This window comes from Tauraco erythrolophus, chromosome 16 (assembly GCF_009769465.1).
Source record: "Tauraco erythrolophus isolate bTauEry1 chromosome 16, bTauEry1.pri, whole genome shotgun sequence".
Lineage (NCBI taxonomy): Eukaryota > Metazoa > Chordata > Aves > Musophagiformes > Musophagidae > Tauraco > Tauraco erythrolophus.
The window spans coordinates 18,347,783-18,362,331 of NC_141480.1; the positions used below are offsets into that span (position 1 = coordinate 18,347,783).

Sequence of the window (14,549 nt, forward strand, 5' to 3'; positions counted from 1 at the left end):
TCCCTGCTCGTTACGGCAGTTCAAGTCCTTCTAAGAATTCAAGCCTGAGAGCATGCAATACTAGAAGTTAAGCGATTTCCCACCAAATCCCCATGCTGACTTGCACTGACTCTCCATGGGTTTTATTTCAGAGATCCTCAGTGAGCTGGTGTACACACACCCTCAGAAAATCATTATAACATATGCGCATTATTTCTGAAAAAGCATTTTGATGAGCTTGGTTCTATTTCTTCTTTATGCTTAATGTGAAGCAGTGGGAAAAAGCTGTTGGTTGAAAGGCAGGAACCCCTTGGCCATTTGGGGTGACTGAGGCATCACATCAGCTTGATGACAGGGAAGTCGGGTGGTTCCTGGGGCCAGCGTTGCTGATGCCGTGTCCGTAGCGCTGATGCCCTGCTGGCGCTCGCAGGGCGCGGATGAGCGGTGCTGAGCTTGTGCCCTGGAGCAGGGTCCAGCTCCTGAAGAAAAACTCTGCCAGCTGAAGTGTGGCTGTGCCAGGGGCACGTCGTCTGCACCAGGGGCTGGAGGTGGCCACCGTCACCTCTCCCCCAGCCCTGACTGGCCCGGCTGTGCTGATACCGCTTACAGCATAGACCTGCCTCCGAGACATAAGATTGTTTCCTGGTGTGATAACTGCTTTCCAAGCCAATATATTTCTTAACGTTACCAGAAAGTTGCTCATACCATATGGCAAGGCTCTCTGTATTTTTGCAGGACGACAAACAAATTGTTGCTAGATGCCAGACTGCTCTGGCAGAGCTTTATCACTGATGCCTGCCAGCAGTAGCCTTTAGGGGATAGTAATAATTTGGGGTTGTTTACATTGCAGCTTTAAAATAGGGGTTTTCTTGAAGCATGTGTGTGTTTAGTCAGGCAAGTTGGCGGAAAAAAACTCTGACGACATCAAAGAGCGAAGGCGCTTGCTACGGCCCATGCATGCAGTCTTGGCCCTCTATAATAACCCTGGCCTTACTGGAGAAGGAGCGTGTTGTGTTACAGGAGCTCCAGGTGGTTCAGTGGGAGCCACCCTTTGTAGGACGAGGGGACTTACCTGCATAGGTGGGTCCACCAGGTGGGTTCTCCAAAGCCTTATCTGGACCAGCCTTGTCATCAGTTGACTTTGGTCAAGGCTGAGGTTGACCTTTCTTGAAAAGCTGCTTTTGAAGCACTGATGGTGGGAAACAAGAGCCTTGCTGTGAAGCCAAGGCTGTGAAGCCAGAGGTCGGTGTTAGCCTGAGACAAGGAGACTCAGGGATGAGCTCCGAGCCTGATGCCCTTCATGTGCCCAAGTCCTGCATGGCATTTGGCCAGGAGTATTCCCTGGTGCCTGCCTGCACCGGGGTCTGTCCCAACAGCCAAACATGCTGCATAGATGTCGGGAGGTGGCACGGGCAGAGGGGCACTCGGAGGTTTGCAGGTAGGTCAGTGCAGTAGACGAGGTGTTTGGCCTCCTCAGCTTGTATATTTAAAACTACACCTAACTGCATCTTGGATTCGAGGCAGAACTCTGAGTTTCACAGGGTTTTGATGCTTATCCAGAATTTTTCCCGGAGTTGCACGGTATTTGGGTTGCTTGAAAGGGGCTTGTAAAAACTAACAATTTTGGGGCTGAATGCTGAATTTGCAACAAAAACACAGCCAGGATTGTGGGGCGTCGGGTTTAATAGCATGCATTTTGCTGATCTCTTTGTGACATGTTCAGCCATAAACTTTTCTGACTTGGCATCTCATGTCAAGGCAAAACTTGACGTGGCTTTTGCTGGATCTCACTCGGGTCTTGTTTTGGACTGTAGTCTGGTTCTTCATATCGGGTGGGATTGGGGTCATTTTTTAAAGTGAATTGTTCCCAGGCTTTTGCTACCCTCTGAGTTTGTTTTAGTTTAAGCCATCTAAATAACTGCCTTCCATGGGACCTGGAGCCAAGCAACCTTGGACCTTGTCATTCTTTGAACAGGGACCTGATCCGAAACCAGTCTCAAGCATCCGAAACTCTTGACTCAGGGCCTGCAGGGTTGCAAAGGTCTTAAAAACAATGAGGTGACAAAATCAGTTTTCTTTCCGATGAGCCATTAGAATCTTCTGCATTCACCTAATGTTTTTTTTTCCTGCAACCAGTGTAAAAAATTTTGAATTATTGTTCTGAAAACTTAGAAGCTGAGGTTCTTACGAAATGAAAAGCAGAAGTGGAAGCTAAAACCAGCAATCACCCTTCTCCTTGCTCATCCCCCAGATATCATGAGGCTTTTGCTAGCAGTGCAACCTTCCACAGCTGCTCCTTTCCCATTGCTGGGCTGCCTGGAGCATCACAGTCAAACTGTTGTGGTCGCTGGTGGAATTTGTATCATCTGGTTCATTCATTGCAGTTTTGAATCTTCACAGTGCTGGAAACGGGTCAGAAGAACTCCCCAAGGAGGGGTTGCTGGATGCTATGGCAGGGATGTTGTCATCACACAGTCTCAGGGTGTGTGGACACAATAATCTGTCAGTTTATGTATTGGTAGGTGTAATGTCCCTGATGTGGACCTTCCCTGAGGAGCTGCAGGCGGCACAGGGATGGGGCGTCGTGGCTGGAGGTGGGGACATTTGTGTTGGGTTTGCATGCCCAGCATGCAGGAGCCTGGCTGAGACAGCTCCCGTCCTCGAGCAGGGGCAGCCGTCAGACGCCGAACGTTACCCGGCTCTTCCAGGAGTCCTGGCTCTGGATGGCACGACCGTGTAATGATCCAAGCAGCCATTTATGGTTGAGCCCAGTGAAACAGCTTCCCGGTGTTCATTGCACTGGGGCTGCCTTGGCACAGAAGTGGACGGGCTCCCATGCTGCCGCGGTTCCTTCAACGTGGCAGGAGTTTGCATGAGCTCACTAGACCGTCGCAGCGTTAATGTTTGCTGTGTGCAACGGGCCTCGTCCTGGTGCTGTACTTGTGAGGATTTCACATATGGTTAGAAGCTGCGTCAGTTCTCACCAGATCAGGGCCTCGAGGGGGGTGTGTGTAAGCTTGGGTGCCAAAGCTGTGACAGCTGAGCCGGAAGCTTGTGGTATTGATGGTACTGAATGGGGAGGGAGGCTTGTGCCACCGCACGGGCGATTTACCAACGTCTTCCCTTTGCCGATCGGTCGTTAGTGCTGTGCGTGCACTGTACCTGCGTGGTCTGATGGATTTCGGTCACAGGTTTCCTAAATGGAGCCCATCATTAAGCACATCTAAGCCCACACTGTGCTGCTGGGGTTGGATTCGTATTTAGCTGCTTTGCCAGGCAGAACATTCACCGTCTTTGTCAAACATCACCTAACATCTTGTAAGAACAATGCGAATATTTAAGGTCTATGCTAACTCCTTCTGTGCTGCTGTCAGTTCTTGTGATCTTCCAAGCGCCCCGGATGGACACTGATCCTCTCAGACTGGGCAAGGACAGGAGTTTTAGCTTTAACCAAACTGTGGGTAGAGGAGCTGTGCATGACATGAGCTGTGAATCCTGCGAGCAAGGCTTCCTTGGATGGTAGCGGGAACATCTGAGATGGGACTGGTGCTTAATACATCATTTCACGGGCCACGTGAGGTGGTCAAGAGGTCCTTGAAGTCTCATTTCAGCCCCATGTGAACATCTCCAGTTAACTTCAACTTCTCAGCACGGCCACAATGCTTCAAGTGTTTGCTCTCAAATAAAGCAAAAGGTCCTTTTGTTTTAAAAAGTGCATTTCTTCCTCATACTGATTTTACGCTAGGGAGTCACAGTTGCTCAGCTGAGGATGTGAGCGTTGAACTTGATCTCTGGGCTGTGTCTGGTCACCAGAGAGATGTGTAACAGGTTTACAGATTTCTCGTGATTCCTCTTTAGCAAACTTCAACTGGAAATTCTTAAAAAACACCGATTTTCTCTCTCAAACTGGAGTTTTGCAAAGTCAAGGTTCACATTGCAGACCAAGCTTGACCTCTAAAGCCTTTTCTTATCCTGTGGCTGGAAGCTGTATATCCCCTTCCGAGGAAAAAAATGTCACCTTCTTGAAAGCTACATGTCAATTTAATTTAATCCTTTCTGTGTACAAGGAGCAAGTGTCACCGTGAAGCTGCTAACATCCTGTCCACTGTGTTTCTTGGTGGTGACAGCTGTGTGTCATGTTGGAATACTTCAGTTCCCTAAGGTTAAATGGTGATTAAAATTATCGAGAGGGGATCCCTGAGCCCTGGTCATGCCTCACCTTGTTTGGGTAGGGGGTGTGCTGTAGGTGTCTCGTATCAAGTTGGATTTAATTGGTTTTCCCAGAGCATTTTATCTCCTGAGTGCAATTTTTGTTGTTCTTGAGCATCTCGAAGATGAAGGTGATGTTTCTTCTAAATGCTAGTTTGCGAATACACCAATGTATTTAACTTGCAGCAAGCACCAAAGCAGTGCAGCCTCGTCTTCCTCGCTGGATGCAGTTGAGATGCCTGTTTAGGAGGATCCTGCTCTTCAAGAACTGTTTCTACTTGACTCTCAATTCGGTTTTGGAGATGAAGTGAGAACAGAGGCTGATTTTGAAGTGGAGAATAAAACCTGTGCTCCAACAGCAGCAAAAGATAGGCCATTTGATATGGCCATTACAATACATTTAGGGTCAAAGAAAAGTAGATCTCACTTAAATATATTTTTGTTCTTGATGTTTTCTTACATCTTTTTTTTTGAGACTTAAAGATATTGGGTTTTCCTAAAGGAGGACAAATCTCAAAAGCCTTGCCCTTGTATAAAGAAGGAAGTTTGTCATTCACAGGCTAGAACAATTCTTGATGGTAATTTTTTATGGCTGGCACTTGATTTGATCATGGATTTCTGCTTTTCCTTATTAATATAGTTTGACATGAAGAGAACTAATGCCATCCTGCAGACAGTCAATGACCTTTCTTGGTCCTAAATTCCACTGATTTAAACTTGCTCCAGGGAAACTGGTGTCACTACCAGAATGCCAGCTGGATGAGATTGCACTCGTTTGAATGATAACTTTGAAAGTCAGTGCGTATGTTTGTTTAATGTGTATAAACCTGGGGTTTACCAGACCTGCTATGGGGCCAGCAACTGCTACAGTCCTGTGTTCTTGCTCCATTCGTCATCTAGACCTGATGTTTTAAACAATTTTATTATTTTTTTTTTTGTTTTCCTGTAGTGGCACAAGTCTCTCTATAATGAATTTAAGCCTACATGAAATATGCTGCTGCTCTTAGTTGGCTTTTATATGAAGTTCAGGACTAGCCTGTGAGTCTCAGTGGAGGCTGAAAATGATGTTCTAGAAGGAAACACAGCGGAGCCCTGCAGTGCATTTAACCAACGGGTTGTGCTTTATACAGGGGGGTAAAAATGCCTTCCCAGCTCTAACTGTGGTTAGTTAGCACCTAGAAGCACACGGGCAAGTGGATCAGGTTGGTGCAGGTAGTGGTAGATGTCAGATCTGCTCAGATGTCACGTCTGAAACCTGCCTGTGATCAAGCATCAGTACCTTCCTATTGCAGGAAACCCGCAGTTTTGACTTAAATTAAAATTTTCTAAATTTTCTATTAGTTTCATAAATCCCCTTTAAAAAGTGATTGGCTTTTCTCATCGGAGATGCAGTTAGGAATTTCCATTAGTTAAATGTACATCTTTCCAGATGAAGCCGACCTAGTTCGCTCCGATTACAGCTGTGCCGTCGTGCCGTACTGTTGCCAATAAATGTGTCTGTGATGGAAGGAGCAGGTCAGGAGGCATGTCCTGGCGTAGCCTCAGCCTTCATCCCTGCAAACACTCCCTTCATCTCTGTATCCTCCTGTTCATCCCATGACAAAACGCTCTTCCAGGGCAACATGAGGGTTACTGGACAGATATTAGTTAGAAAAGTGGGATTTTTGGATGAAATGTTGAACAAAAAATTCCAACCCTTTTCTTCCTTCCTTGGTTCTTGCAGCTCGTGCCGTGTCTGCACGGGTTTTGTATTGCTTCCCCTGCTTGGTGAATGCACTTAGATGTCCTGTATGCATAATGGACCTCTCTGCTGGCAGACGCTTTTATTGAACTGCCCATCATGACTCCTAAGTATTTTCCTCGGAGGATTGTGCAGGTTCAGAGGCCAGAGAGCTGGAGGAAGCACACGCGAAGCTGAGTAACTCTTGGCAGTTATGGATGCAGCTTCCCTCATTTTCTAGGAGCAAGAATGCGCATTCGGGTCAAGAGGTGCCTCTGTGGCAAGGGAGCCTCGCCATAAATCCGGGATGCTGAACGCCAGGATGCTTTCGATGGATCTCTCCTGATAATGCCTATAAAGTGCACGAGGGTGGCTGGGCCCAGCAGCCGGAGCACTCCGATTTGTCATGCAGCGATGAGGTGATGTTTCCCGCAGCCGTGCTGGATCCGGCGGCTGCTGTACCCACCTCGCCGTCACGCTCCGTGACCTGCCTTTAAAATACGTATGTGTGAGCAGGGAGAGGTGACAGTGCGAAAAGCTGCCACATTAACATAGCTCCTGCCTTACCTTCGTCCACTCGGGATTTTCCAAGCCCTGCGGACTGAGTCTGAGCTCTGACTTTGAGCCAAGCTTGTACAAAACCCCACAGAAGGAATATGTGTCCTGGAAATCTGATGTCTCTAAGTATGTCCTGTGTAAACAGCTCTGGGGTTTTATAGGGGGTATCAGTGGTGCTGGGGGCACCAGCCTTGGTCCTCAGCTGGGGATGCTTCAGGAGTTCAAACCATAAACCACCTGAAAAGCCAAGCCTGCCGCGCTGCCACTGCTCTGAAATTTAGGAAATACAGGGTGGGATTTCTGCCGTGTAACACCATGTGTGAGTCTGACAGTGCCAGCGTTTCAGGGGAGTTTTTGGGAAGCTTTTGAAAGAATTGCTGAGCTCCATGGGTGACCTTGTGCCTGGGGTGGTCTGACACCCAGCACGGTGGGGTACCACTGCTTGGGAACCCCTCTGTCCGTCCGTCTGTCCGCCTGCGGGGGGAAGGGAGGGATGCAGAAAGGGTCCATTTTCAGGGGTTTTCCTTGCAAAAAACCTGAGTGCATACACCTCTTGGAAAACTTTTGCTTGAGTGGTAGTTTTCCCTGCTGCGGGATTTTTAGGAAGAGGACTTTGCTTTCCTTGCAGAGGGAAGCGATCCCACCTGTACGGAAAGCTTGGATCTCCCCAGTTTGACTTTGAGCCGGGGGGGCTGACCTTGCAGCGAGGTGATAATTAGACAGGAGAGTCATCCCCGCCTCGCTTGAAAGGTTGTGTCTCTCTGTGCCCTGTGCCAGGCTGGCATCCCTGGCTCGGCACTGATGTGTTTCCTCTGGTTTGGTGTTTGTTACGTATTCGCGGCGCATCACCGGCGTGTTCGGTCGCTTTACCCGGAGAGCTTCTAATTGCAGCGTCCTTCGAGGAGGGGGGAAGTGTTTAACATCGGCTTAACGAACAGCAGCTTAACACAGCTTCGCTCGGAGGGCTTAATTTGAGCCCCGAGCTTTGCAAACAGAGAAACCTTTCAGTCTTGGAGGCATCTCTCCCCGCGCCGCGCCATTACCCGAGCCGCTTGCGCCAGCTCATTGTCGCCGTAAAAGCTGAGGGAAGTTTGGATTTGCCGGTGCCCACTGAGCCAGATTTGTGAAGCATAAATGAGAAAACCTGTCCCAGCCTCCCTTTCCCATAAAAAGGTGGCTTAGCGTGGCAAGCTAATAGGGAGGCGGCGGCGGCTGCACCTGCTCGTGCTTTGGCTCGGGCTGGTGGCACAGGGGCTGCCACGAATTCCCCCGGAGCGGCAAGCTGTGAGCGGCGGCGGTGCCTCGCTCCGAGGAGCCGCTCCTGCTACGACAACAAAGAGCCCTTTGATCCTTTCCATTTGGAGAAGTTAAAACGAGAAAGCCAAACTACAATAAGACCAAGTTGGGTCATAAAAAGGGGAGCAGGAGCACCAAAGCGCTCCGGACTGTAATTGTAGAAGCAGCAAATGCTTTGGCACTTCATTCTGCTTTAGTGGCAGTGCGACGTGTTTCACGTGCAGTACTGGAGAGCCCATCGCCAAATGCTCTGTGCAAACAAGCCGGTGCTGCTCCTCAGGGAGCTTGGAGCACTCGGAGAGCCCCTGGCTCTGGCATGTCTTCCCATGGCTGTTAGGAACACGTTTAAACAAAAGAATGCCCCGAATTATTTCTATGCAAAGAACTGAGCTGCAAGTGGTCACCTCTGGAGTGGCACGGCCTCGTTGCGCAGCCGGGCAGCAGCTCCCGGGCACACAACCGGGGATTGGGAGGTGGCTGCTCACGGGCATGAGGAGGTGCCTGTGGTTCCGCAACGGCTCTCGCCCTGCTCTGAGCACGAAGCTTGGCTGGAGATGTTGCCTGTGGGATGGTGGTGAGCAAGACACAGGAGCAGCTTGTCCCTGAGCACGTGTGGGACACCCCGGGGCCACAAAGCCCTGGTGCCCACCTGCTCTGTGCAGCTGGTGGGATGCGGGGCTGGGTGTGGGTCCTCCTCCATCCCATGGCAGGGCCACTGCTGCGGGCCGGGCGCTTCCCACACAGCTCCGAGGCTTTCAAGAACTCTTCTTTATTTAAAAGAATCGGTTCAAAACATAAACCTCCACGTTTGAAGGGCGAGCGCTCTGCAAGGTGCATCCTGGCAGCTCAGTAGGTATGAAACACGGCTTGGCAGCATCTCCCGACTGACGCCGGCGGCGGCGGGTGCAGCCCCGTATCGACAGCGTTTGCAGGCGGAGGTGCTGGGGCAGGTCGAGCTGGTGGCTGGAACAGAGAGCGTTGCTCGGCCAAAGCTGTCTCCCTTTTCTCTTCCATCCTTCCTCTCTTTGGAGGAACGAGGGGATGGGTGACAGACCCAACGAGGGTTTTGCTGTCGTTGAGATAGGGATGTGATTAGACCTGAAGTGATGGATGCCTGGTGAGAAAAAGGTGACACTTAAAAATTACTGAAAACCCTTATAAATTGCTTTTTCCCCTAATAGATGACCATGGGTCCAGCTCTCTGTGGTGTAGGTAATGTGTGAGTGAGTTGTTCTATCAGGGTTTATAAGAGATGCTGTAAAATCATCTTGTAAGTATTTGAAAACCATTTGTCTGTCTCTGATGTGTCTTAGCACGTACAGGAATGCTCTGTTTGGGGAAGCGAGGTCCTTATCCTCATTTATCTCCAGGTACTTGTAAATGTTACTGTAATTTCATGTTATCAAATCATTTAGCTCTTCCTCTTCCAGAACGAGGTTATTTTATCTCAGGCGCCTTGTTTACTTCAAATTAGCCCTGAGGTTGGCCTGAAGTTGCACCTTGTTATTCCTCCACCTCCTGTCTCCGTCTTAGGCTCTGTTGGCAAATTTGGAGGTATAAGTAAATACTTTTTTGTTATTAATAGAATAACTTCCCCCTCCTACACACACGTTTTCTTTTCACTCCGCTCTTCGTTTTCCGTGAGAAACTGACATTGCAGTACAAGCGGAAACCTCCCAAATTGCCTGAAAACGCCTTAATTCTCCTAGCAACAAGGTCAGGGCTCAAATCCAGGACCTCTCCACGAGCGTGGGGGAAGCGGCCCTTCCAATTACCTGCTCCCCCTGCGGTACGGATCCGGTCGGTTCGTCGGCACCTGGGTTTGGGTGGATTTGAAACTCAGCCATGGTATTGTTTAAAAATTCTCCATTCATCGGGGAAGGGTTTGTAGTGGGCTGAGCCCTGAGAAACCCAGGGCTGGTTTTATGGCTTCCCATTGAAACCTGGTGGAACCCCGTGGTGTCGGCTGATTTCCCCCTTCCCCGCTCATGTGGCTTTGATCAAACCCAGGGCTCAGAGAACGACCCCCCCCCCCAGGAACTGGAACCACTGAGCTTTGCCCAGTTCTGCTGTTCATTAAAGCGTTTGTGAGCTTCCAACTGCAAATGATAAAATTAGGACCTTTGTGCCTTGCCTGGCATGGGGATTGCCGGTCCTATGGCAGAGCTGGCTTTGCCCCTGTATAGGGCACATGTATAGGGAACACAGACCCTGGATGAGCATGTTTGATGCAGAAGTCATTGGGGACTTACCCGGGGTAATGAAACCCTTTAGGCAGGATGGTGTACTCATGATTTTAGGGTAAAAGCCACCTATTGTTTGCAGCGATTGAATTGAAGCTCTGCTAAAGGTCTTAAGCCAGTGAGGGATGGCTGGTCCTGGAGACTGGCCAAGACGAAGCTCTTCCTGTGTTGTTGCCTGCGTGACTCCAGCTTGGATTGTCAGGCCCGATGGTTCCCACCTTGCAACTCCATTTGTAGCCCTTAGTTGGGGATCAGAGGTGCGGGCAAGCCTGAGCCAGCTCAGCCCGGGGGGCTTCCCTCCTGTCCCACCATCCCTGCCCTTCCCACAAACTCCAAGCTCCACTGTGATTGTTCAGAACGTTTCAGGAAGGCTTCTCTAGGGAAGAGGAGGCTGACCTGGTCTTGGGGAAGGGGTGGTAGGTGTGAGGCACTGGGCTCCTCGCCCCGGCTGTCATGCCCAGGGGAGCCCCAAGCAGAGCCGCTGCAGCCTGGGACTGACCATCACTGCAGGTGCTGTGCTGGTCGCAGTGCTGTGGCTTTCCTGTGTCCCCAGGGGTGGGATGGGGGAAATGGCTAAAGGCTGAGAGGGTCTGACGCTGTTTAATTTGCACGGGCAGAGCTTACTAGTAAGCATGGCAGTAAGCACAGGCCTGCAGTACTGAAAACCTCATGATTTGACTTCAGTGGGGAGGTGGATCGGGCTAATACTGCGATGGAAATCCTTCCTTTGGCTTTGCTGAGCATTACAGTAAGTCCTGTATGATGCTCCATACTGCTCTTATCCCTGTCCGGAATCCATAAAACACCCAGAGCCAAGAAAACATCCAGGGCTGCCGTGAGCCCATATCTACTCCCTAGTATCTTTTGACTCATAAGACAAAGTGCCGGTGCACACAACGTTGTGTGATGTTCTAGATGTAGCACCAGTTAAAGGACAAAATGTATTTTCTGACAGAAGATTAGAGGTGAGAAGGATTTCCTCTGTGCCCAACCACTTAAAGATGCTGTTGTGTGATGCTGCAACTCCCTCCGGTGCTGGGTGTGCTGGGTCAACCGGGGTCCCGAATCCACCCCAAGATTCACGCGCTGCCCAGTTCGAAGTCCAGCCCCGGGTCTGTTAGTCCAGATGTCCAGGCTGAGATGAACCCTGTGTTGGTGGGTTGACCCTGGCTGGATGCCGTGTGCCCACCAAAGCCGCTCTGTCACTCCTGTCCTCAGCTGGACAGGGGAGGGAAAATACAACGAAAGGCTCAAGGGTCAAGAGAAGGACAGGGAGGGATCGCTGACCAGTTACTGTCATGGGCAAAACAGGCTTGACCTGGGGAAATCAGTTTAATTTATTATCAGTCAAATCAGAGTAGGATAATGAGAAATAAAACTCAAATCTTAAATCACCTTCCCCCGACCCTTCCCTTCTTCCTGGGCTTAACTTTACTCCTGAATTCTCTACCTCCTCCCCTCCAGCGGCGCAGGGGGACGGGGAATGGGAGCTGCGGTCAGTTCATCACACAGTTTCTGCTGCTCCTTCCTCCTCAGGGGGAGGACTCCTCATACTCTTCCCATGCTCCAGGGAAGAGGAGACAGTCTTCTGCAAATTTCTCTGATGCGAGTCCTCCCCACGGGCTGCAGTTCTTCCCAAACTGCTTCAGTGTGGGTCCTCCCACAGGATTCAGTCCTTCAGGAACAGACTGCTCCAGGTGGGCATCCACCTACTCCAGCCCGGGGTCCTCCATGGGCTGCAGGTGGATCTCTGCTCCACCATGGACCTCCACAGGCTGCAGGGGCACAGCCTGCCTCACCGTGGTCTTCACCATGGGCTGCAGGGGAATCTCTGCTCTGGTGCCTGGAGCACCTCCTTCCCCACCAACCTTGGTGTCTGCAGGGTTGTTTCTCTGCCATATTCTCACTCCTCTCTCTGGCTGCTGGTGCTGCACAGCAACTTTTCCCCCTTCTCACCTGTGTTATCCCTGAGGCGCTACCACCATCGCTGATGGGCTCAGCCTTGGTCAGCTGTGGCTTCTAGCAGCTTCTCACAGACCCACCCCTGTACCCTCCGGCTACCAAAACCTTGCCACGCAAACCCAGTACACTCTGTTTGGCCAAAATCTCGAACCAGCGAGTGGCTGGGGAGCTGGTGGCCCAGGCCAGTGACGGGAAGGTGGGTTTGCACTAGGCTGCGCTTCGGAGGGATGGCGATGGGATGCCACTCCGGCACAGGAACGGCCCTTTCCGCTGCTGATGTCACTCAGCGATGCGAGTTGGAGCCAAGCCTGGGGTGTGCAACACGGTTCCGAAATAAAGGGCTGGATTCCGGGACTGGAGCGGGGTCGGGGCCCTCGATGCCCGCGGCACTCCCAGCCTGTCCCCGGAGCTCCACGCGCGGTTTATTTGCCGGGTGTCGCACCCGGGATGCTGCGGGGCAGAGTTTTCAAAGCCCTGAGAAGGCTTAGACTAAGGCTTGTAATGGTTTCAGTGGGATTTGCATAGTTATGGGTGCAAACCCATAAGATATTTTGGAAAACATATCGAAAGTGAGTGGTAGAAGTGGCAATGCTGTTGCTTGGCCTGTATGAGATTCTGATTTTTTTATTTTTTTCTGATTAAGTATGGTATTTCCCTAGCACGAGTTCAATTCATCCTCCTTTCCTCATGGAAAAAGCAGAGCTGAATGTCTTGCTTTGCTTGCAGTTGAAGGAGCTGGACTGGCTAAACTTAATGGTTGTCTTTGAAAAATCTTCCTCTCCTTGGATAGGAGTGTTTTTAAAAAAAATGAAATAATGACCTCATACTTTTGTGCTTTTTTAAAAATTCATTTCTATTTCAGCTGATGTTTGTTATGGCTCCTATTAACAGTGTTTGAACCAAAAAAACAAGGTCCAGATGTCATGATTTTATTTATGCCAAATTGGGTTTTGGTCACTGAGCTTGCATTTGGATAATGAATTTTATTTTTTTTCCTCCTTTTTCAGCCCGATGGCACCAGCAAGGAGTGTGTCTTCATTGAAAAAGTCCTAGAAAACAACTATACGGCACTGATGTCAGCAAAATATTCCGGCTGGTATGTTGGATTCACCAAAAAAGGGAGGCCACGGAAAGGGCCCAAGACCCGGGAAAACCAACAAGATGTACATTTTATGAAGAGGTACCCAAAGGGGCAAGTGGAGATACAGAAACCTTTCAAGTACACAACAGTCACCAAGAGGACTAAGAGAATACGACCCACCAACCCCAGTTAAAAATAGACAAAAAACAGTGTCACCATAATAAACCACAAAAAAAAAAAAAACTGCACCAGAGGAATATTTTTACATTAAAAAAAAAAAAGGAAGAAGCTCTATTTTTGTACATTGTGTTTAAAAAAAAAAATAAAAATAAAAAAAATTAATAAAAGACTAGATGGCAAACGCTGGGGAAAAGCTGTTAGGGATTTATTGTGACTTGAAAAACAGAATGAACTGCTCTATTTAAATTGACTTCTTGTTGTTGATGACACACAGGTGCTTATTTCGCTTTTCTGGAAAGGACAACTTTTCAAGCATATCCCCAGAGGAAAAAAAAAAAGTAATTATTAAAACTAAATAAATAAAGCCAAAGAAAACCAAAGTTCTTTCCCAAAGTTACTGAGACCCTGCCCCGAAAAGTGCCGGTTTTGCAGTAATCTATTTATTGTCTGCTGCACGCCGGCCCGAGGCAAGATGGTGTGTGCCGCAGTGATTGAGTTTCCGTGGAGTTCTCGACGCATCGATCTTCTGTAACCTTTCTGACGACATAAGGTGTCACGGCTCCGTGATCCTGCATTATGCTCAGTTCTGGAGAATGCTGCTAAATACATTCAAGTGACTACAAGATGACCTAGTACACCAATGATAAGGGAATATTTTAAAACCAGCTATATTATATATATTATATATATATAAGCTATTTATTTCACCTCTCTGTATATTGCAGTTCCATGAACCAAGTATTACTGCCTCAACAATTAAAAAAATTATTTAAAACACATGTACATATTTTTGCTGTTCACGCTTCTTTCCCCTCCCTGAGTAGTGGCTTTTTAATGCATATTTGTCTTTTATGTGAGGGCAGGGGATATGTTCGGGGTAGTTTCCCCGCTGTAAATGTCTTTGCTAATTCTGTAATTCCTCCTTTTCCTTAATTCCATCTTCCTCCTCCTCCCTCGTTGTTCCCATAGGGAAGAAATCCTGCGTGGGGTGATGGTGGGCTGAGAGTGAGGGAATCCACGCTGACGTTTTTCAAGAGCAGGAGTTAAATTTGATGTTTTTCAGTCCAATGAGTAGTTCCTAAAGTTTTGGCCGAGCAGAAGGTAAACTGGAAAATGAACATCTGGCTCAATTCACACGTACTTACGTGTGGCTTGTGTTTCCCTCACTGGAGGTTTCAAGAGGGGCTATTTGTTTCAGCTATTTAATTCAATATTGTATCTTTTAAAACTTGCCCTAGACTGACCAAATTCCTCCTCCTTGCCCCACGTAGCTCTCCCAGCCCTTCGGGGCCTTGCTGTCCTCGTCAGGCCAGCCAGCTTT

At 49.1% G+C, this 14,549-nt stretch overlaps 1 protein-coding gene across 1 annotated transcript in view; it reads left to right on the forward strand.

Moving 5' to 3' along the window:
• FGF18 (fibroblast growth factor 18) overlaps nt 1-13,241 on the forward strand; it is a 47,521-nt gene extending 34,280 nt beyond the window's left edge. Inside the window, exon 4 of the mRNA XM_086621831.1 lies at nt 12,975-13,241. Coding sequence (XP_086477957.1) covers nt 12,975-13,241 — 267 coding nt within the window. The remainder of the gene's footprint in view (nt 1-12,974) is intronic.
• Nucleotides 13,242-14,549: the final 1,308 nt, after the last annotated feature.